The sequence below is a fragment of the Wyeomyia smithii genome, chromosome 1 (assembly GCF_029784165.1).
Source record: "Wyeomyia smithii strain HCP4-BCI-WySm-NY-G18 chromosome 1, ASM2978416v1, whole genome shotgun sequence".
NCBI lineage: Eukaryota > Metazoa > Arthropoda > Insecta > Diptera > Culicidae > Wyeomyia > Wyeomyia smithii.
The window spans coordinates 17,434,946-17,457,900 of record NC_073694.1 but is presented as its reverse complement, the minus strand read 5'-3'; the positions used below and the strand labels follow the sequence as shown (position 1 = coordinate 17,457,900).

General features: G+C 41.6%; 2 protein-coding genes across 3 annotated transcripts; both read left to right on the top strand.

The window, feature by feature from the left end:
* Positions 1–15,293: 15,293 nt before the first annotated feature.
* LOC129717551 (UV excision repair protein RAD23 homolog B) lies at positions 15,294–17,162 on the top strand. 2 transcript variants are annotated; one of them, XM_055667535.1, is made up of 3 exons: positions 15,294–15,453; positions 15,531–16,034; positions 16,104–17,162. In XM_055667535.1, the coding sequence occupies exons 2-3, from the start codon at positions 15,560–15,562 to the stop codon at positions 16,694–16,696; spliced, it is 1,068 nt and encodes a 355-aa protein (XP_055523510.1). In that variant the 5' UTR covers positions 15,294–15,453; positions 15,531–15,559; the 3' UTR covers positions 16,697–17,162. The 2 variants fall into 2 exon arrangements, with proteins under 2 accessions (XP_055523510.1, XP_055523511.1); XM_055667536.1 differs by having other exon boundaries at positions 15,304–15,453; positions 15,526–16,034.
* Positions 17,163–18,151: 989 nt separating this feature from the next.
* LOC129717583 (uncharacterized) lies at positions 18,152–19,522 on the top strand. Its single transcript, XM_055667596.1, has 2 exons — positions 18,152–19,032; positions 19,088–19,522. The coding sequence occupies exons 1-2, from the start codon at positions 18,408–18,410 to the stop codon at positions 19,438–19,440; spliced, it is 978 nt and encodes a 325-aa protein (XP_055523571.1). The 5' UTR covers positions 18,152–18,407; the 3' UTR covers positions 19,441–19,522.
* Positions 19,523–22,955: the final 3,433 nt, after the last annotated feature.

The window sequence follows — 22,955 nt, the reverse complement described above, 5'->3', positions numbered from 1 at the left end:
ATTCCAAATTAGGCTCAAAATGGCCGCAAAACCCTTCTGAAGGCCAGAAAAAGCCAAAATAGAAAATGATCCCAAATTAAGCTTAGAATGGCCGAAAAGCCCGTCTAAAGGCCCAAAAAAGCCAAAATAGAAAATGTTCCCAAATTATGCTCAGAATGGCCGAAAAGCCCTTCTAAAGGCCAGTAAAAGCCAAAATAGAAAATGATTCCAAATTAGGCTCAGAATGCCCGCAAACCCCTTCTGGAGGCCAGAAAAAGCCAAAATTGAAAATAATTCTAAATTAAGCTCAGAATGGCCGAAAATCCCTTCTAAAGGCCAGAAAAAGCCAAAATAGAAAATGATTCCAAATTAGGCTCAAAATGGCCGCAAAACCCTTCTGGAGGCCAGAAAAAGCCAAAATTGAAAATAATTCCAAATTGAGCTCAGAATGGCCGAAAAGCCCTTCTAAAGGCCAGAAAAAGCCAAAATAGAAAATGATTCCAAATTAGGCTCAGAATGGCCGCAAAACCCTTCTGGAGGCCAGAAAAAGCCAAAATTGAAAATAATTCCAAATTGAGCTCAGAATGGCCAAAAAGCCCTTCTAAAGGCCAGAAAAAGCCAAAATAGAAAATGATTCCAAATCAGGCTCAAAATGGCCGCAAAAGCCTTCTGGAGGCCAGAAAAAGCCAAAATTGAAAATAATTCCAAATTAAGCTCAGAATGGCCAAAAAGCCCTTCTAAAGGCCAGAAAAAGCCAAAATAGAAAATGATTCCAAATCAGGCTCAAAATGGCCGCAAAAGCCTTCTGGAGGCCAGAAAAAGCCGAAATTGAAAATAATTCCAAATTAAGCTCAGAATGGCCAAAAAGCCCTTCTAAAGGCCAGAAAAAGCCAAAATAGAAAATGATTCCAAATCAGGCTCAAAATGGCCGCAAAAGCCTTCTGGAGGCCAGAAAAAGCTAAAATTGAAAATAATTCCAAATTAAGCTCAGAATGGCCAAAAAGCCCTTCTGAAGGCCAGAAAAAGCCAAAATAGAAAATAATTCCAAATTAAGCTCAGAATGGCCGAAAAGCTCTTCTAAAGGCCAGAAAAAGTCAAAATAGAAATTGATCCCAAATTAAGCTCAGAATGGCCGAAAAGCCCTTCTAAAGGCCAGAATAAGCCAAAATAGAACATGATCCTTAATTAAGCTCAGAATGGCCGAAAAGCCCTTCTAAAGGCCAGAATAAGCCAAAATAGAAAATTATTCCAAATTAAGCTCGAATGGCCAAAAAGCCCTTCTAAAGGCCAGAAAAAGCCAAAATAGAAAATGATTCCAAATAAGGCTCAGAATGGCCGCAAAACCCTTCTGGAGGCCAGAAAAAGCCAAAATTGAAAGTAATTCCAAATTGAGCTCAGAATGGCCAAAAAGCCCTTCTATAGGCCAGAAAAAGCCAAAATAGAAAATGATTCCAAATTAGGCTCAGAATGGCTGCAAAACCCTTCTGGAGGCCAGAAAAAGCCAAAATTGAAAATAATTCCAAATTAAGCTCAGAATGGCCGAAAAGCCCTTCTAAAGGCCAGAAAAAGCTAAAATAGAAAATGATCCCAAATTAAGCTCAGAATGGCCGAAAAGCCCTTCTAAAGGCCAGAATAAGCCAAAATAGAAAATGATTCCAAATTAGGCTCAAAATGGCCGCAAAACCCTTCTGGAGGCCAGAAAAAGCCAAAATTGAAAATAATTCCAAATTGAGCTCAGAATGGCCAAAAAGCCCTTCTAAAGGCCAGAAAAAGCCAAAATAGAAAATGATTCCAAATTAGGCTCAAAATGGCCGCAAAACCCTTCTGAAGGCCAGAAAAAGCCAAAATAGAAAATGATCCCAAATTAAGCTCAGAATGGCCGAAAAGCCCGTCTAAAGGCCCAAAAAAGCCAAAATAGAAAATGTTCCCAAATTATGCTCAGAATGGCCGAAAAGCCCTTCTAAAGGCCAGTAAAAGCCAAAATAGAAAATGATTCCAAATTAGGCTCAGAATGCCCGCAAACCCCTTCTGGAGGCCAGAAAAAGCCAAAATTGAAAATAATTCCAAATTAAGCTCAGAATGGCCGAAAATCCCTTCTAAAGGCCAGAAAAAGCCAAAATAGAAAATGATTCCAAATTAGGCTCAAAATGGCCGCAAAACCCTTCTGGAGGCCAGAAAAAGCCAAAATTGAAAATAATTCCAAATTGAGCTCAGAATGGCCGAAAAGTCCTTCTAAAGGCCAGAAAAAGCCAAAATAGAAAATGATTCCAAATTAGGCTCAGAATGGCCGCAAAACCCTTCTGGAGGCCAGAAAAAGCCAAAATTGAAAATAATTCCAAATTGAGCTCAGAATGGCCAAAAAGCCCTTCTAAAGGCCAGAAAAAGCCAAAATAGAAAATGATTCCAAATCAGGCTCAAAATGGCCGCAAAAGCCTTCTGGAGGCCAGAAAAAGCCAAAATTGAAAATAATTCCAAATTAAGCTCAGAATGGCCAAAAAGCCCTTCTAAAGGCCAGAAAAAGCCAAAATAGAAAATGATTCCAAATCAGGCTCAAAATGGCCGCAAAAGCCTTCTGGAGGCCAGAAAAAGCCGAAATTGAAAATAATTCCAAATTAAGCTCAGAATGGCCAAAAAGCCCTTCTAAAGGCCAGAAAAAGCCAAAATAGAAAATGATTCCAAATTAAGCTCAGAATGGCCGCAAAACCCTTCTGGAGGCCAGAAAAAGCCAAAATAGAAAATGATCCCAAATTAAGCTCAGAATGGCCGAAAAGCCCGTCTAAAGGCCCAAAAAAGCCAAAATAGAAAATGTTCCCAAATTATGCTTAGAATGGCCGAAAAGCCCTTCTAAAGGCCAGTAAAAGCCAAAATAGAAAATGATTCCAAATTAGGCTCAGAATGGCCGCAAAACCCTTCTGGAGGCCAGAAAAAGCCAAAATTGAAAATAATTATAAATTTAGCTCAGAATGGCCGAAAAGCCCTTCTAAAGGCCAGAAAAAGTCAAAATAGAAAATGATCCCAAATTAAGCTCAGAATGGCCGAAAAGCCCCTCTAAAGGCCAGAAAAAGCCAAAATAGAAAATGATCAAAATTTAACCTCAGAATGGCCAAAAAGCCCTTCTAAAGGCCAGAAAAAGCCAAAACAGAAAATGATTCCAAATTAGGCTCAGAATGGCCGCAAAACCCTTCTGAAGGTCAGAAAAAGCCAAAATAGAAAATGATTCCAAATTAAGCTCAGAATGGCCGAAAAGCCCTTCTAAAGGCCAGAAAAAGTCAAAAGCTCAGAATGGCCAAAAAGCCCTTCTAAAGGCCAGAAAAAGCCAAAATAGAAAATGATTCCAAATTAGGCTCAGAATGGCCGCAAAACCCTTCTGAAGGTCAGAAAAAGCCAAAATAGAAAATGATTCCAAATTAGGCTCAGAATGGCCGAAAACCCTTCTAAAGGCCAGAAAAAGTCAAAATAGAACATGATCCCAAATTCAGCTCAGAATGGCCGAAAAGCCCTTCTAAAGGCCAGAATAAGCCAAAATAGAAAATGATTCCAAATTAGGCTCAGAATAGCCGAAAAGCCCTTTAAAAGGCCAGAAAAAGCCAAAATAGAAAATGATCCCAAATTAAGCTCAGAATGGCCGAAAAGCCCTTCTAAAGGCCAGAAAAAGCCAAAATATAAAATGATCCCAAATTAGGCTCAGAATGGCCAAAAACCCCTTTGAAGGCCAGAAATAGCCAAAATAGAAAATGATCCCAAATTAAGCTCAGAATGGCCGAAAAACCCTTCTGAAGGCCAGAAAACTGCCAAAATAGACTATGATCCCAAATTAAGCTCAGAATGGCCGAAAAGCCCTTTTAAAGGCCGGAAAAAGCCAAAATATTAAAAGATCCCAAAATCGGCTCAGACTGGCCGAAAAGCCCTTCTAAAGGCCAGAAAAAGCCAAAATAGAAAATGTTCCCAAATTAAGCTCAGAATGGCCAAAAAGCCCTTCTAGAAACCAGAAAAGGCTAAAATGGAGGTTGATCCCAAAATAGGATCAGAATGGCCGATAACGCATTCTATATACCAGAAAAGGCCAAAATAGAAAATGATTCCAAATTAGGCTCAGAATGGCCAAAAAGCCCTTCTAAAGGCCAGAAAAAGCCAAAATAGAAATTGATCCCAAATTATGCTCAGAATGGCCGAAAAGCCCTTCTAAAGGCCAGAATAAGCCAAAATAGAAAATGATTCCAAATTAGGCTCAGAATAGCCGAAAAGCCCTTTAAAAGGCCAGAAAAAGCCAAAATAGAAAATGATCCCAAATTAAGCTCAGAATGGCCGAAAAGCCCTTCTAAAGGCCAGAAAAAGCCAAAATATAAAATGATCCCAAATTAGGCTCAGAATGGCCGAAAAGCCCTTCTAAAGGCCAGAAATAGTCAAAATAGAAAATGATCCCAAATTAAGCTCAGAATGGCCGAAAAGCCCTTTAAAAGGCCAGAAAAAGCCAAAATAGAACATGATCCCAAATTAAGCTCAGAATGGCCGAAATGCCCTTCTAAAGGCCAGAAGAGGCCAAAATAGAAAATGATCCCAAATTAAGCTCAGAATGGCCGAAAAACCCCTTTAAAGGCCAGAAATAGCCAAAATAGAAAATGATCCCAAATTAAGCTCAGAATGGCCGAAAAGCCCTTTTAAAGGCCAGAAAAAGCCAAAATAGAAAATGATCCCAAATTAAGCTCAGAATGGCCGAAATGCCCTTCTAAAGGCCAGAAAAAGCCAAAATAGAAAATGATCCCAAATTAAGCTCAGAATGGCCGAAACCCCCTTTTCAAAGGCCAGAAAAAGCCAAAGAAGAAAATGATCCAAAATTAAGCCACCAGTTTAGGCCCAGAGAGTTATAATACACTAATAAAAGTGTTGGATAAAAGTTATTGACATGAACACGTGATACAAGATAGTAAATTGGGATGGGATTTTCAGGGGTAGGGCAAAGCCCTTTTTAATCCGAGCTTTTCTTATAAGAAAATCGAGGGAATTTTTCTCATTGATTCAAAAATGTTAGAGCTTCGTCAAAAATTGTACTTTAAAAAGTATTCCGCCAAGTAAGCGATCTAAAGCAGAGCTGACAGAAAAAAACAAAAAACTGTTTTTAGGTTGCTTTTTGTAGTTTCGGACCACAATCTGAAATCTTGTGATCTATCGTAACCTTAGCTCCTATCATTTGAAGGATTATTGAGGAGGAGAAGTGTACTTCGAACTTCTCACTTAAGCTTAACCTAATTAATCAAAACTAATACAATGAACACTTTTTTCACGAAATTTTTGAAGATACGCCACCAGAGATTAGTATAACATATCCTTCTGCTCACTCTACCTTCATCTTAATCCTCATCCTGAGCGCCTGACCCACATCATCCAACAAAGCTCCAGCCCGCCCCGGATGTATTCCGGTTGGCCGTCAAAACGTCGAGCCAAAAGCGACTCAAGTGGCCGTAAATGTTTTGATAGCACTCATCTTCATCATCATCATCAGAACCGTAACTCATTTCACGTGGAAGGTCACATGTGTCTGGGCGCGGTGTTTTTCACCACATTCCAACACACCGTCGGATGTTCGTACGGCCTTTAGAATGAGGGAGAGAAGAGGACTCCTTTTTTTAACACCGAATCACAATGAACCTGTCATCCTGCGGTTGTTCTGGCACCAATGACCGGTGCACGGATTTTATTTTAACGAGAAGTGACGAGAGCCTATGAATGAAGATACGACGTTTAATTGAATATGAAAACATATAAATAAATAAAATCCTCCAGCCGGAAAGTGTCGTATAAGTGAGGAAAAAAATGCCATAGACACCGGAAAACCTTCGCTCCATCCGTCAGAGTTTGACGAAGAGGTCCTTGAGCTTCGTCGAGCGACCCGTGAAAAAAGAGGAAGAGAAACAAAAAAATCTGCCTTTAACAAAAACATTTCCATCACAGTAGCTGTGGTGACAAGGTGATGAGTATGAATCAAATTACTCTCGAACACCATGCAGAGGAACCGTTTTACGGCAGTCGCAGTAGGCGCGAGCAACGGGGAGCGGGAAAATCCATCAAACGGAGGCTGGCAGAAAAATCAACAAACAGTGGGAAAGGATAACGTTACCAGCAGGGTTTTTTTTCTCGACACAATTAATAGAAATATGAATCCTTTTCTAAGCAGACCCCGAAACGGTCGATTGCACACAGACGCACATGTGACGGACGGTGGAAGAGAAACGAACGAAAAGATCCTGTCCCAGTTCGATCGCTTAGCACCCTTAGCTCAGGGCCGGGGTTGAAAACGCAATTTATTGTCTAGCGGATTAAGTTTTATTAATTGATTTTTTATTCAAATCATGGGAATCGGTAAACCCAACCGTTCAGCAGAGATAGTAAATAAGGCAGAACACGGAGTCTTCTCAAGCTTCTCACATAGGGAACAATATGAATAGTGATGACCCTTCTTTGCCGCTCAGTTTATGAGTAATGGTTGGAAAGATGATGGCAAAAAAGAGAATGCGAAAAGATCTACACAGAAAGTGGATGATTAAGTGCATGTGTTGTGTACCAGCCGCACTTTCGTGCAGCGAAGCGAAGCAGTGACGTGGATAAAAGGATTAGGAAAAATTTACCCTTCGATCGAGGCCGGTACACGACATGAGTAAACAATCGCAAATCACATCGTAAAAACGTTTTAAAACAAATTGGGGTCACTGCTTGTAAATTTTGGTTTCCAGATTTGAGAAAGCAATATTTTCATTTTTCGCTATTAAAAGCGGTTTTTACAATGTTTACTATAGAAATTTGGACACAAGTTCAGAAATGAGTTTACGTAAAATCCCTCAAAATAGACAGGCACCCACTTATCATATTTCAGTTGAAGATCTTTCCCATTTTCATTACCCAGATCGAAATCAGCAGCACGTGCACTCTTCTGCTTCCTCGCGTGCTGGCCCCTCTTCCCACGGTTTCATAAGCAAAACCAGTCACTTTTAATAGAATTACTCAGTCATCTTCCACATTTTGGGTATATAGTTCTATGAATTCCTAAATGCACACGAACGCAACGATTGTTGATTAAGATAAGTGCAAGCGCAGTTAACCATAATTTTTATACCAAGCTTCCGCTTTTTCAAGAAGATGCTAATTCAATTTCCCCTCCCAGAAGAAGAAAGAAACCACCGACAAGTGACACGTGACTCACACAGCGGCGCGTTGTTTTCGGTTTCGTCCCGGTGACTTATGACGGTTTACCGATCGATAAAACTAATTACTGACTAGAACTGCACGAAAATCTCATCCAATTTAGTGTTTGTTTGTTAAATTTAATTAAAAACGTCATCCTAGAGCATGCTATGCCACTGTGCGCCACATGCGGAATCACATTTTTATGCAAATTTGCGCCAATCAATGTGCGCCAGCTTAGCAGGCGATGCATTTCGTGACAGGTGACAGTTAACCGAGGCTGGGACACACATACCGAACTGGACTGCCTGCACGCAGAGGACATTGGCGAATACATTCAAATTATACACCTTTTCCAACCAGCCCCAGGGCAATCATATGGGTTAGAAACGCGAACAGCCACAAGGGGGCGCATAAGCAGGAAATTAATTGCCCCCTGCGATTACTTCGGTTGGGTGGAATTTTCTTTACGCTCGGTGGAAAGCCACGGGGCCGGAAAATTGTGCACCTCCGTGAAGTAGTGTATCGCTTGACGAACGACAAAGACGGATCCTGGCGCGCTCAGCTGATTGATGTCGGGAATGCGTAAACTCGATAATTACACACGGCCCCACTGACGGGAAATATCCGGTTGGGAGGGGGGGACGAAAATCCATACGAGTACGGGTGCTGGTTGGAGTCGAATGCCGAATAGAAAAAAAGACTCTAAGCGAAGCTAAAATGCTACAGTATCCGAACAGCAATTTGAATATGTACTTATTTATAAAGCTGTGTGGACCAAAGCATGCTCAGCATGCCAAATCACTTCGTGTAAATTAGCACCCCACAGGTAAAAATAATCATTTTTGATCGCACTCGTGAAACAACAAAATATGTGACGTGGTGACGTGTTAAAATTGCTTTTGCTAGGATAATTGAGTTTATACGCTTGTTATTCGTTTCTTATGGTGCTGTTAAAGACCCTAATCGATATTTTACTTTGTAGATAAGCAAATCAAAACATTACGATCTCAAATTAAGCTCAAAATAGCTTTAAATCACTTCTAATGGCCAAGCCGGTTCCTGAGCAACTCAAAAAAAAAAGAAATAACTTGAAATGGAAGGTTGAAAAAAAATGTGAATATTTCTTAGAGAAACAGATTCCAAATTCTTGAAATGATATCCCATCTAACAATTTTATCAAGTAATTATTAAGAGAATTTCGGCTGAACTAAAGCTTAATAACCTGTTACTCAACAAAATTGTTTGTTGGGATAAAACAATCAATTAATTTAATGGCGTCTAAAACCGTTGAAAACCTTTTTCAAAATCTAAAGTTGAAAAAACAGAAAGATAAAAGGCCTTTAGTGACGTATTGAAAACATTGAAATAATATTATTAATTGTTCACGAAAAAACTCGAGTATATTGTGAAAGCAAAAATGAGGCCTTCTAACTGAAAATATAAAAAAAAAACTTTGAAGAGTATGAAATTTTGAAAGCAAACCCGCGCTTTTTCAGGAAAGGTTTCAAATAAATCTAAAATCACTAAAATAATTATCTCTTACTTTTACTTTTGCGGCGACAGACCGACTATCGATCCAGTGCCGGTTCCAGAATACAACCCTCCAGTCGCCTTTAACACCTATTTTGCGGGCATCGACATTGACAGCACACATCCAACGAGTGCGTGGCTTACCGTTCTTCCGGCATTTTAGCTACATGGCCAGCCTGCCGTGTTTTATCCGCTTGACTATATCTTCCGATTTGTATGCCTGGTACACTTCATGGTTCATGCGTCTGCACCAAACACCGTTCTCCAGTTTGCCGCCAAGGATTGATCGCAAGATTCTACGCTTAAAAACATCAAAAGCTCGCCGATTATTTAGTGTCCATATTCAATGGCCTTAGAGGGCCACCGAGACTATCAGTGTTTTGTAGAGTGCTAGTTTTGTACGGGTTTGCAGGCTGCAGGATCTCAACTTGTTACGAAATCTGTAGAAAGGCCGCTACCCGTCTCTTTATCTCACGGTTAACCTTATTGTTGCACGTCACCAATGTACCCAGGTAAATAAATTCGTCGACTTCTTCAAGTAATTCCCCATCCAACACCACCGCAGCACCAACATCCGACGGACTATCACGCTTTCTACCAGCCACCATGTACTTCGTTTTGGCAGTGTTTATGACAAGTCCAATTCTCTCAGCTTCCTTTTGGATAGGTCTAAAAACCCCTTCCACCGCTCTACGATTAATACCAATGATGTCGATTTCGTCCACAAAACCTAGGTACATGTGAGGCTTTGTTATATGCCGTTTCTCTGCACGCCGGTCCTCCGTAAAGCACCTTCCAATGCGGTGCTGGACAGTAAGTTTGACAGCCCGTAACACTACTTCAAACCATCCAACGTCACGGAAGCGTCCGATATCTCACCGGCTATTCTGACGCTTGATGTGAAACCATCAACGGTGGCACGATCTATCTGCCATCACTCATTTTTCTTAACTGAATCGTACGCTGCCCTGAAGTCTATGAACAAATGGTAAGCCTGCAAGTTGAATTCTCGGAATTTATCGAGGATTTCTCGCAGGGTAAACATTTGGTCCATGGTGAAGCGTCCCCTTCGAAAATCACATTGGTATTCGCCAACAAAGGTGCGGGAGAAAATCTTGTGCACGGTATTGAGAAGAATTATTAAGAAGAGTATTGAGAAGAGTTATGCCCCGATAGTTACTGCAGTCCAAATTGTGACCTTTTTTGTAGATCGGGCATATGGCAAACTTCAACCAGGGCAATTCTTCTTCAGCCCACACTTTCAGCACGATCCGATGAATGGCACAATACAGCTGTTCGCCTCCGACTTTGAAAAGCTCGGCGGGAATGCCGTCCTTCCCAGCTACCTCGCAGTTCTTCAGCTCTTTAACTGCTTTTTTACCTCGGCCACGGTTGGTGGATCCACAGCTTTTCCATCATTTTGAAATATCAATCCAGCTCCTTTCAACTCCTCTATCTTTTTCACCGTTAAACACTAAGATGTTGTTTCCAACGCCTGGATACCTCTGACCTCGGTAATCTTATACTCATCATTGTACATGACAGGGGTAGGCACGCTTCGGCCGATCTCGTAATATTTTTATAGAAGCTCCTCGCATCGTGCCTGGGGAAGCAGCCCTCCGCCTCCAAAAGAACATGCTCTCAATGCTGACGTTTCTTCCGGTAATAGAGTCTTTTTCCAGCGGCACTAGCTGCTCGATACCTTCCTGCGCTCTTACGTGTCACTGCCGTAGCCAACATGTGACCTCTGACGCGGCCGTACACTGACCTAAGAATAGCTTGAACTTCACTTCGCTTTCAATTCTCACTTTGCTTATAATTTTCGAACTTAATTTTTTACATCTTCAGACAGAAATGTATTTCGGTTGAAAAGTATATGCTTTTTAAAGATGCTAATAAAAGTAAAATGGTAAGGATGATTATAAAGGCGAAGGTAAAAAGATATCTTGTCAGAATAATACAAAAATTGGTGTTCATCGTGCTGCAAGAAATTGGAAGCGTTTTTGTATTCATAATTACACAGCGTTTTTTAACAGTGTCAACACTGGTTAAACGGGTTCAACGGGTTCAACCGCAATGAAAAACATCGCATTAACAGGGTGTCAAACCACTGGAAAACCTAGCCACAGACAGACGTCCAAGCAAGAACAACATTGATCGAAAATTCTGTGTAAATTTTCAAAGAGACTTGCGTTATAAATCACTTGTACACTAGTGCCGCCTGGTGACCTTATCGCTACAATACATTTTTTTTCACTGGTGTAGGAGGCTGGCGTCACTGGTAGCGCTATCTGGTTACGAATTGCTACTACAAAAGAACTTTACACACGTTTGGAACTCAGCTTGGACGTCTGTCTGTGACCTAGCGTTATCGGGGAATTTCGTTTTATCCTGGTTTTAAGCCTGGAAAAGTTAGACCATTTTTAGAAAAATAAGACAATGTTAGCCATTAAAAAAGTATTGCTCTAGGAGTAGAATTTTGCTGCGGTGTGAGTGTTTGTGTGGCGTTCAATCTCTAAATTTCAATGTAGCTTTGATTCTTCGTGCTACATCTGATTGCTGATCGAAAATTTCCGATTTCGCTTCAACTTTGTCTGTGTATAGCAAAGTACCTACATATATTAAAAGAACCCACTAAGGTAAAGTGACTAGATTGTTAGGGTTTAAGCGCGGGACATCAATTCAATTTTTTAATTTGGGGGGGGGGGGGGGGGGTAATGTGGTTTGGTTTTAATACTTTTCTTCGAAATTATCAAAAATTATACGTATATAGTAGGGTGGCATGACTTGACTTGTATGGGAAAAAAATTGACGCTTGAATTTCGTTTTGTGAAGGTTCAAAAATTTCGTATTCTTGCGCAATGTTGTCGGTTTCGCCCCAAATAGGGGAATTGGGGCAAAATTGATATGTTGGTGACATTTTACGTGGATCAGACACCTACCAATCGATTCCTGAGACTTTTTTAACCAATATAAGATATAATTTGACTACCATTTTGAGATATTAGCGCATTACCATTAATGCTCAGACATACTCGATATTATTTTGCTTTGTGAAATATACTAAAACCATGCCAAAACCGGTTTCGTAGAATCACCGTTTTGAGCTCAGTTTTTGTCCGATTCAAGATCTGTTTTTTTAAGATGGGTAAGAAGATGCTAGTATGTGGACAAACTCTTAGAATTTTGATATTTGGTCTTAAAACAAAATGGCGTCGAAAAAACACCGAAAATTTTCGATTTCTCAAAAATTCAAAATGGCGCCATTGTTGCCCCTTAAGTTGAAATATGTTCAAACTCGGGGAAATTTGGTTTTGCATCAAAATACACAAAAAAATAATATATAGAAACCAAGGCAGAATAAAAAAAGTTAATTTTTGTTGCACTGTGTTATTGTTACAAAGACAATAATGTTAGTTCTGAAAAATCTGAAGTTTTTTTTAATTTATATAAAGTATTATTTAAAAACAACATTAGAAATAAAAATAATCTGCCAGTGCGTTAAAGTGGTAAAGTTTGTGGTTAATGGTAAGGTTTTGATTGTTTTGCAAATAAACGACTTAGTCGTTACAAATGTTTTCAAGGAAATCGCAGCAAAGTATTCAGACATTTTAAAGGATCTCAGTGAATACTTCGTTCGACTGCGAATATATATGAAAATAAGCACAGCAAAAAGGTAAAATTTTCAAGAAAACCGAAAAAAAATAAAACTAGAACGTTTGATTTGACTTGTATAACTTCTTCGGCAAAGTTGCAGACAGTAATTTTGTCCTTCCAGGATAAATACAATCGCTTTACTAGGTGTAATTTAAAAAAAAACTTTTTTTTATTTCTCCAAGTCCAGTGAATCGATAATTGGTTCGATCAGAATGTGAAGTTTTTGTGAGAAAAAAAAATTCAAATTCATAAAAAGCGTACAAAAGATTGCGTGGTGATGTGAGCGAAGAAGATGGCAGTTGGATAGCATTGTGCTATGGTGTCGCTTGGTTCTGCTCGGTGTGCATACCATCACCGACAAAGCACCATCATCAGAATGATCTAGATGAGTATAAGTTTTGTGTCTCATTTTTTTTGAGAATGCTTAGGCACTCGGTTTTGTGTGGTAGCTGATAGCGAGTTTCGGCTTGCTCTTTTGGCAAGAATATGAATGTGAGAATGTGTGAATGATCTGTTTGGCGTACGAAGTTTTTTAGGCATGTAGAACATTTTTTTTATTGCCAAGCTGGGTTGCCGGGTGCGATGAATCTCGTTTTTTTTGTTTTCAATTATGCGCTGCGCGTTTATTTCCAGTAATGGACAAGTGCGTTTTCGATAATGTGTTGAAATTTTGTTTCAATTCGTGTTTGAGGCACAGGACGCAACACAAATAACACTTTTGACTCTTTTTTGTTTTGAACTGTTTAACCGCGCATGGCGGGTCGGTCCCGTTAGTATTTTGAGCAAGCCGAGAAAAATTTGACTTAATATATAATTTCATACCATTGCTCATTACGATATGGGACAATATGTTTGGATGCTTTCCCGAAATTTTTCAGAACAAAGTTTCTGTGAGCTTTTGTTTTTCGATTTTTCAAGCTTTTGGGTAAATGTTGCAGCTGAATAGTTTTTATAATTATAAATAATCGTTGTAGCAGCGTGACATGAATACACGACAACTGTACTATGATAAGTTTGGCGGTTTGAGATCGAATTTAGGAAAATGTTTTGGCTCAAGTGCATGTTAGCATTTTTATAAAATTTAAGGGCTTTGGATGCATGAAATTTTGCCAGTTGCTCAATTTTGATAGATAGTTTTTGCGTCAACAACCTAAACCTCTTAATCCAACTCCGTAGTACTTACGAGTGTCACTGAATCGGTGGCCTCTCATTAAGTAAGTATTACACATGGGCGCAACTACGGGGGGCTAGGGGGGCTACAGCCCCCTCTAGAAAGTTTTAAGCCCCCCCTAGAATTTCCCAGAGAATAATTGTAGTCAATAAAAATACATTCCATACTGCTTAGTAAAGCATCAAAATCATCACAAATTGAGATGTCATCATTCATTGGCTGAGAACTAGTACTGTGCCCAGGATCGATTCTCAAACCTAGGTCTCACCAATACTTTGCCCCTTTGGTACCGGGGCGTTAAGCGATCTACTGTTACATGTACCGAGCTTCTAATCGTCGTCCTCATTTCGTCACTAGATCATTGCGGGTAATTCAGGTTCGTTTTCAATTCTTGATTGTTCGTAGTATGTTTATTTAAACATGCTGCTTTACTAGGGCTGCGATACCGAGTCTCGCGACGAGGCCGCCGTCTTGGGTGTAGAGGCGAGACACCGCATTTCATAGTTCACCGTTCACTTCGGATCAGTTGCTGTTCGAGCCGCCCCTATCCTGGAAAACAGACGCTCAGACAAGCTGCTCTCCAAGGAAAACAACTACCGCTTCCCTGTCAGCATACGGCCAAGTTCCCACCGGTTCCCCAATCTTCTCTTGGTTGCTCGTATTCCAGTCGGTTTCACGTGGAGTTAGGAATATGGCATTATGCCTTGAACCACACTGGGATCCATTTTATGCCGACTAGCACAGGTGTACTGTTGGTACGCACTGCCCAGTCGTTTACCAAACCTAGTTCTCCTCAATATCTAATCAGTGTCAGCTGAAAGAGGTGGTCAAGATAATACATCTTCGGAGATTTATTCCCGATTGAAGTGATTTTGTCTTTTGTTACGACACTATTTTATGCGTTTTTAAATAGGCGCATTTTAACTCTTTTTCCTATTTTTTTTAAATGAAATGTATGAAAACCAACCCCCCCCCCCCCCTAGATATTTTCCTTAGTTGCGCCCATGGTATTACATCATTAATATCCTTTCCAATATCCCCAAGCTACGGTAAAGATGGGCGTGGCCAGCAATGATGACTATCGGGCCTACTTCAACTCAGATTGGTTTAAATGTTACTCCCAAACATTGTACCTCATACAATCCGAGTTGAAGCGTTAGTCATCAGTCTGCAATCTACGAATATACCGTGCTTACGCTACGCCAAAAAATTTTCAAATTCATAGAAAGTGAGTTTTTATATATATTTAATTTATAATTCTATTTTTGTGTTTTCTTCCAAAAATTCTTTTTGTCTCAGTGTATATTTTTCGTGCAAGGTCAAAATTACATATAAAATATAATATATAATATATAATAAATATTTAAAATACATAATAAATATTTGTAATCACCAATACCTTTTTATATAGCATTTTTTCATAACTTCTCGAAAACAAGTCGTGATTTTTAAAAATAACCAATAGCATCTTTTGCTCATAGAAATATCTATGCAAAGGTTCAATAAACTCAAAAATGACAACTAAAAAAACTAAAACTGGGACATTTTTTGTGGAATTGCTCGACTGTGTGCATTCTTCTAAAAACTAATCAACCTTATCAGCGACTTGAATCCGTGTCTGACTACCCTGTATATAATGCTGCCGTCCGTTCCCTCGCTCCAGAACTCCAAATAAAACATCGCCACCAAAAGAGATGCACACATGAAATGGCTAACCATGCCAGCAAGGCGTTCGCCCCCGGCTGACGAAGCGAGATAGCCAGCGTAAAGTGCCAGCGCCAGCATTTTACCCTTCTGTCATGTCGTTTGTCGTCGCAAGGCTCGCAGCTGTCAAATTGGAAATATGAAAATCATTTGTGAGTGCAAATTCTGAACACCCGAAACGAAACAAAAAATTGCGTTTTAGCAGGCGCTCCAGGGACAATATTTCTCGACAGGTAAGTTCGTCCAAATCTGGCCCGTACCGGGATTGTGCTTGCATCAAACTGAAGCCTCGTTTTGTGGCCTAGCGCAGAGCTTACTTTCCGCTCGGAAACGGCAAAGATGAAAATCACCATCAAAACACTGAAGCAGGAGGCGTTCCACATCGTTGTGGACGTCGAAAAGGACACAGTCCGGACGCTGAAGGAGAAGTTCTTCCTAGAGAGTAAACAGGACTATCCGGTCGAACGGCAGCGGCTCATCTATCTGGGCAAAATCATGGAGGACGAACATCCGCTCAGTCAGTACAACTTGGACGATAAAAAGTTTGTTGTGGTTATGAACAAGAAACCCACGACGGCACCAGCGGAACCGGCCACTGGTTCCTCTGGCGCTGCATCTGCTACGACCGGCGCTGCTTCCTCTGCTCCCTCCACTACTACTACTACTGCTGCTGCAGAAAAAGGTGAAGCCAGTGCTGCCGCATCAGCAGCTCCTGCTGCAGAAAAGCCGAAGGAAGAAGAAACACCTAAGGAGGAAACGAAACCAGACGAGCCTCAACAGGATGACCTTCAGGTCAAGATTAAACGGATAACAGGTGACTGACTTCATTTCAGTTTTCAATATAAAGATTAGATAAAAAAAAACGATTTAATTTTATTTATAGAGATGGGCTACTACGAAGAAGAGGCTCGCATTGCGCTGGAGATTTGCGATAACAACCCGGATCGAGCCGTAGAATACCTGCTGTCCGAGATCGCCACCAGTTCGATGGGTAGCAGTGGCACCGGTGGAGGTGGCGGCGGTGGCAATTCCGGCGGCAGCGCAGGCACTGGGCTTCTCGGAACCGGTGGTTCACAGGAGAGCAGACTCGCTTTCCTACGTGAGCATCCGACGTTTTTGGAAATGAAACGCTTGCTGCAGGAAGACCCAAACCTGCTGCCGCATTTACTTCAGAAAATCCAGTCCAGCAATCCGGACCTGATGCGTATCATTTCTGAGAATCAGGTGGAATTTTTGTCTCTGATTAACGAAGGCGCCGACGGTCCGGAGGGTCGATCTGCCGTGCCACGGGAGCTGGAAACGACGGCCGCCGCCATGGTGGATAGTCTTAGCCCGGCCGACATGGACGCGATCGATCGGCTGAAAGCGCTCGGCTATCCGGAGCATCTGGTCATTCAGGCGTACATCGCGTGCGAGCGGAACGAGTATCAGGCGGCCGATTTTCTTGTCTCGCAAAACCCGGACGACGATGATTAAGCACTCTTTGTCTACAAGTAAGCGTTCGGTTTTCTTTCTTTCTTCTATCTTTCGCCTTGACAAACAAACAACTACTACTGAGAGAGAAACAAAAAACAGAAAAAAGGCTACGATTTAACTTTGATCGAGTTATTTTTTTTTTATCAATACAGTTGTTCATTCTTGGTTTTTCCCTGCTATTTAACAGTGGCATTATTAGGCCGCTTTCGAAAAGAAATTATGAAACACATAAAATTACCCTCCTAAAATCTAATATAAAGCAAAAAAATTTTTCTTTCAGTTCTTCGGTTATTTTATTTGTTTACTTTTCTTATTTGGATGCGGTTCGCATAGTATACTTTGTGGGGGAGTGAAACAAAGTATGAAGATAACTAACTAGCTATTACTAAAAATTACTATTCACACACACAAAAGAAAATTCTTGAACAGTTTTTGCCCGAATAAAATTTAAGAATTGTATTGCTTCTGTGCGGGAGTTTTTCTTTCTTTTTACACAGCAGTTAGTCGATAATATGACAGCATTTTATTTGTTTCAGAGGTACAGAATCGGAGCAAGCGTGCGAGTGCGGCGAGTGCAATGTTTGTTGTTGTCGTACTCGGTGACCTTTTAGGTTAAGCATTTTTTCAAATGGAAGATCGCACTACAGTAGTACCTAATATAATTCACTGGAGATGCCGCATTTATCATATTTCTTAGATGTCGAAAGACTTTGTGTTCCTACAACGAGTTTATGTAAGCAGTAAGAAAGTTTTCCAAGATATTAACTGGAGGAACTATTTTCGTGTAGAATATTTACTGTTAATTTGTTTGAACATTATGAAGCACAGCAAAGTCTTGGTGCTACCGGTGCTACAGTCCGTATTGGAACTCGACCCTCTGTTTTACTATACACAGACTTTGCAGCCGACTGTTAAGTGTACAGCACAATTGCGGGCTAGGCGCTACGATCCTACTGACACTAACAGCCTCTCCCGAACCGGGACTCGAACATACGACGACTGGATTGTTAGGCCAGTATCGTACCTCGAGACCAGCTGGCAGATTTAAACATTATACTTTACTGTAAAATCAATATGACAATTAAGTTGAACTATTTCTGGACTGCTCTAATTGATAACACAAAACAACGCATTTTAAATTTGAATTAGAACCCCAAGCGGTAACCTCAAATACCGAATCGAAACCCAACGGACAGAAACACTCCAAGACTTCTAACTTCCTAGTCACGCACTAATCAGAGCGCTCAGCGATGCTTCGCGATTGTGGGGCCAACAAAACCGAACCAATCGTTTGGCTACGGGCAGTGCCGGCCGACGGGATCAGTCGAGCGCAACCGATTCACCGATCAGCACACCGGTGACAGTGACCTTTTCTTGTGTTTGTAACCAATGACTTGCTTAAGTGTTGTTTAACTGTTTTTGTTTTTTTCGCAAGTGCTTCCGATGACACTCTTCATCCAGACCGGACTCCATGCGGAACCACGATCGTCTTGGCGACGTGTCAAAAATTGACCGGACAATGATCGGTTCGAGACAAAAAGAGGTACCAAAACTAATTTTCTCTATGCAACCGATGACTTCAGACCGATGGTTCTGGATCGCTTGGCTTCCGTACGAGGCTCTATAAAAGCGATCTGGCCTCCACGATCGGGGTTAGTTTAGGTCCAGTGTTCGTGAAGCTCGCGTTTCGGATGATCAGTGTTTCGATAGAATGAAAAAGTGTGCAGTGTTCAGTGCCACAACTGTGATTCTGTCTCTTGGACTTAAGTTATCGCTAGCCTATCCATACGCAAATAGTTACCCCTATAGTACGGCAATTGTGACAGAAACCAAGCTGCTGAAGGGTGGCTCAGGGCAGGGTAGTTCTGCGGGTGAGAAAAACGTGCGCGACTTTGCCCGGGATCTCGTGCTAGATGAAAGTGACAAAATTAATTCGGCAGCGGATGCTGTCCGGTATCACGCACTGGACAACCAGTTGAATGGTCACCGGATAGCGGATACTTCCAAAGGGGGCTCCGTGGACAAGGTGAAACAATTGGCTGGAGAAAACTATGAAACCGATAAGAAGCACAATCGAAAGCAGGTGAAATCTGGTTTTTCTAATTCATACCACAAGGATGAAACCGGAAGCAAAAGTTCATACTACGAAGACTCCGATGACCGCGGCGGGAAGCAAGTGTTCGATAACAGACAGAATGTGAGGAACAACTACAACGATCATTTGTACGATAAGGAGCTAAGAAACGATCAGCTGCGGGATCGGTACGACGATCGCTTCGGCAACTCGGATCTTGAAGGTGTTCGCGATCAGCAGCATCACACTGCAGCTGGAAGAGGTTGGTTTATTTAATTGTTTGAAAAACAAAGATTGAACATGGTTTACTACACTAGGAAATCATCACGACTACCGTGGAGGCTTTCACGATGGTGGTGGTCATCAGCTAGATTCGTACGGAGTAGAGTACTATCCTGGTTTGCCACCGTTGGTGCCCATACCGAACTCGGACGAAATGTTCCGGCGGCACAGTTACTACGAGCCCCGTCCAACGTTCATGACCGGACCCTCGTCGACCATTACCGTGTACGAGGATCCCCGAGAAGCTTTCCCGTATGATCAACACCGACGCCCGTTTTCCGCCAATCGACGGGATGGTCTGTTCCGGCGATTCGAGGACGATCTGGGGGAACGAACCAGAATCATCTTCAGGCCCAGCCCGCTGCTAAACTATAGAGGACGCTACTGATCGAGAAAGAAGATTTCTTCGTTGATGAGAGGATTGGTAGAATAGACGATAAGTTTAGGAAGATATGCATTTACTGTAATAAATAAAACATGAGTCAACAGTTGTTGTGTTGAACTATCTAAATTTTATTTCGAAGATCAAATGAAACTCTTAATTGCTAAGGTTTCAATTGTCTATAATCGAAAATTTCTTGTATTATTCGATTGAATTTTTCAGTCAAAAAAAAAATTAAATAATTGCTGTTGGTAAAATCACATTGATAATATCACAACTATGTCTAACTGAATTTCCGTTTTAATTTAATTCTCTCATCTAAAATAGACATTTTACTGTTGTTTTACAGTCTCCGAATGTTTTAGCATATCATCAATGTGAATCTCATAACGGAACTCTACGATTTAGAGCAAGCATTTTCACAAAAGAATTCGTGTTAGGCAGTGTTTCTCGTTATCAAAAAAGCTACATGAACTGAAAAGCCACATGATACCCTGGTAGTGGGTCTACTTGACTCTTCAGGCGATTTGGAAGAATTTTAGCGGGTTTGGTATTTTCGCTATCAAAATCTGTACCGTATTCTTCTATGAATATCGTATTGATCTTGAAGACGTTTTAAGTAAAACATTGAAATAGGATAGTAATGATTCGGAGCTGTACTTCAAAACTTACTTACTTTACCAAACAGTCCCAAGCCGTGGGGTGGCTTTTGCTGTACGCAAAAGTCGTCTCCATTCCACTCGGTCCATGGCTGCAGTTCGCCTACTCTGCAGTCTGCGTAGGGTCCGCAGGTCGTCTTATACCTGATCGATCCACCTTTCCCGCTGTGCACCTCTTTTTCTCATCCCTGACGGATTGATCTTAAGAACCATCTTTTCCGGGCTGTCGTCCGACATCTTTACGACATGCCAGCCCACCTACGATGGACGATAAACGGCTCCCCAAACAGCTCCTGCAGTTCGTAGTTCATTCGCCTTCTCCACGTTCCGTTCTCCATCTACAGTCCACCGAAGATGGTATGCAACACCTACCACTCGAAGACCGCATGGGCGCGTTGGTCCTCCACAAGCATAGTCAATGTCTCATGCCCGTAGAGGGCTACCGGTCTGATCAGCGTCTTGTAGCTCAATAAGCCCAGGTACACGAACTCATCGACCACCTCGATTTCATCATCACCAACTTATACACGAGAGAAGGGGCTCGAGAGTGCCCCGATACTCAAACTACACACATCATAGTGGTGATAGTCGACAGCAGAGTATTTGGGAGAGTACATTGTAGACAGCGTTCAGAAAATTGATTGCCCGGTAATTGCAGCACTCCAGCTTGACGCCCTCTTCGTAAATGGGACACACAATACCTTCCATCCACTCCTCCGGTATTCGTTCTTCCTCCCAAATCTTCACAATGACTCACTGCACAATTCTAACCAGTGTTTCTCCACCCTATTTCAACAGCTCGCTGGGAAGTTGGTATTGCTTTTCAGCTGGCCAATCTCCCCCTCCATCTCCAGGAAATCTGTGGCTTCAGCTTCTCGTACCAGGCAGGCTTGTAAACGGTCAGCATTTTCATTTGCTCTCACTTTCTTAGCGTGCGTCACAGTAGGCTTGAGCGCGTAAATGTAAAACAACCGTCGTCTCTTAAACAAAGAAAAGGCTGGTCATTCGACACTTGCGCATCTTTTAACTCAAAGTATATTTACTCATATTTTTATATGGTTACTTATGGTTTACATAATAATTGTTCAGCCTTTTAAGGCTCTGCATCTTTGTTCTTGAGATTTGCTGGTTACTTAATTCTATAGATTTGATTATTTGTGTAGAATTTTACAGTTCGTCCTTTATAGGACTTGTTTTTGATTGAAAAATAAATTTCTATAACCTGCTTAACTACGAATAACTAACTTAAAATTAACTTAAAACTAAGGTACCAGCTCACGAATGATCTAGTGAGGTGACCTGGCGCAGAACTCGCTGAATCTAGTCAACGATGTTGTTCTCCGTTCCTCCAGCACCTGAAGACCAGCCAGGCGATAGATCTCAGAGTTTCGTGTCCTCGGAGGGGTGTTAAGGATCATACGTAATATTTAAGTTTAAGATGGTGGGTCTTAGCGCAGCCCTCCCAGACAGGCAAAGCGTACTCTATGATCGGTAAAATTATTTGCTTGTAACCGGCAAGCTTGTTAGTGAGGGAGAGAGTGGATTTTCTATTAATGAGAGGATCGAGGGATTTGGTCAGTATGTTGCACTTGGTAACAGTTTTCTCTACGTGTGAACGAAATAGAAGCTTTAGGTCCAGGGAGAGACCAAGATAGAAAACCTCACTCGACCATTCGATGGGAGTGTTATCGGAATGGATTTTCACATTGGCTGGCGGAACAAGTCGAGTTGATTTTGAATGCGGGAATATAATAGCCTGGGTCTCAGCTGCATTGATGCAGATCTTCCAGCTGTTGAAACAGTCGGACAGAACATTCAGGCCCTTCTGTAGTCTACGCGCCAAGGCTCTAATCACTCGACCTTTGTAGATAATGGCAGTGTCGTCTGCAAACATAGACAGTATGCCACCACCCGGAAGGGGAGGAGCATCTGAGGTAAATATGTTGAACAGGATGGGACCAAGAAGGCTACCCTGTGGAACCCCAGCATCTACGTTGAACGTATCAAAGGGAATGTTGTTGAGGAAGACCTGAAATGATCTGTTCGACAGATAATTTTTGATGATCTTTACGAGGAAGATCGGGAAGTTGAATCGCTGCAGCTTGAACACCAGGCCATCATGCCAGACATTATCGAACGCCTTTTCGATGTCCAACAATGCCATGGTAGATGTTTTACTAACGGGCTTGTTCCGCCTTGGGATCTGAGTAACTCTAGTGAGTTGGTGAATGGTGGAGTGACCCTGCCTAAAACCGAACTGTTCTAGGAGGAAAATATTATTTTGGTTTACGAATTCCAGTAAACGACTAAGGATCAACTTTTCAAACAATTTCGAGATGCACGATAACAGGCTGATGGGACGATAATTTTTAGCGTTCGTAGGGTCCTTACCGAGTTTGTGGATTGGGATTACTTTAGCTAACTTCCAGCGAGACGGAAAATAGCTGAGCTCCAGACACTTATTAAAAATCGCTGCCAGGTATTCAAAAAATTCTCGACCCAAGTTTTTCAACTCAATGTTGAGAACCTCATCGACACCGGCGGCCTTCATGTTCTTGCCCAGTCCACACAAATGGCATGTTTGTGACCTTCGAAAGAAAATTCATATTCGTACGAAGAATATTTCCTGTAAATGGTCAGGAATGCTGAAAAAGCGTCGAAAAGGCGGGCTTAGCGGGGTTAGCAGAGGATCCAACTTCGACTACCACTGGAAAGTGGTCCGAGCTGAGTTCTTGGTGTACAACCGGGTTGGTGATGTTGCCCATATTGGAGATGAACAGGTCGATGGTTGCGTGTACTCCGGATCTGCTCAACCGGGTGGGAGCGGACGGACCTAGGATGTTGTAGTGGCCTACTACTTTG

What these genes read in the sequence shown, in the direction of transcription:
- LOC129717551 (XM_055667535.1), top strand. Translation starts at nt 15,560, where the DNA reads ATGAAAATCACCATCAAAACACTGAAGCAGGAGGCGTTCCACATCGTT. An exon ending in CAAGATTAAACGGATAACAG is followed by an intron (nt 16,035 to 16,103) that starts GTGACTGACTTC and finishes TTTTATTTATAG; the next exon opens with AGATGGGCTACTACGAAGAA.
- LOC129717583 (XM_055667596.1), top strand. Translation starts at nt 18,408, where the DNA reads ATGAAAAAGTGTGCAGTGTTCAGTGCCACAACTGTGATTCTGTCTCTT. An exon ending in TCACACTGCAGCTGGAAGAG is followed by an intron (nt 19,033 to 19,087) that starts GTTGGTTTATTT and finishes TTACTACACTAG; the next exon opens with GAAATCATCACGACTACCGT.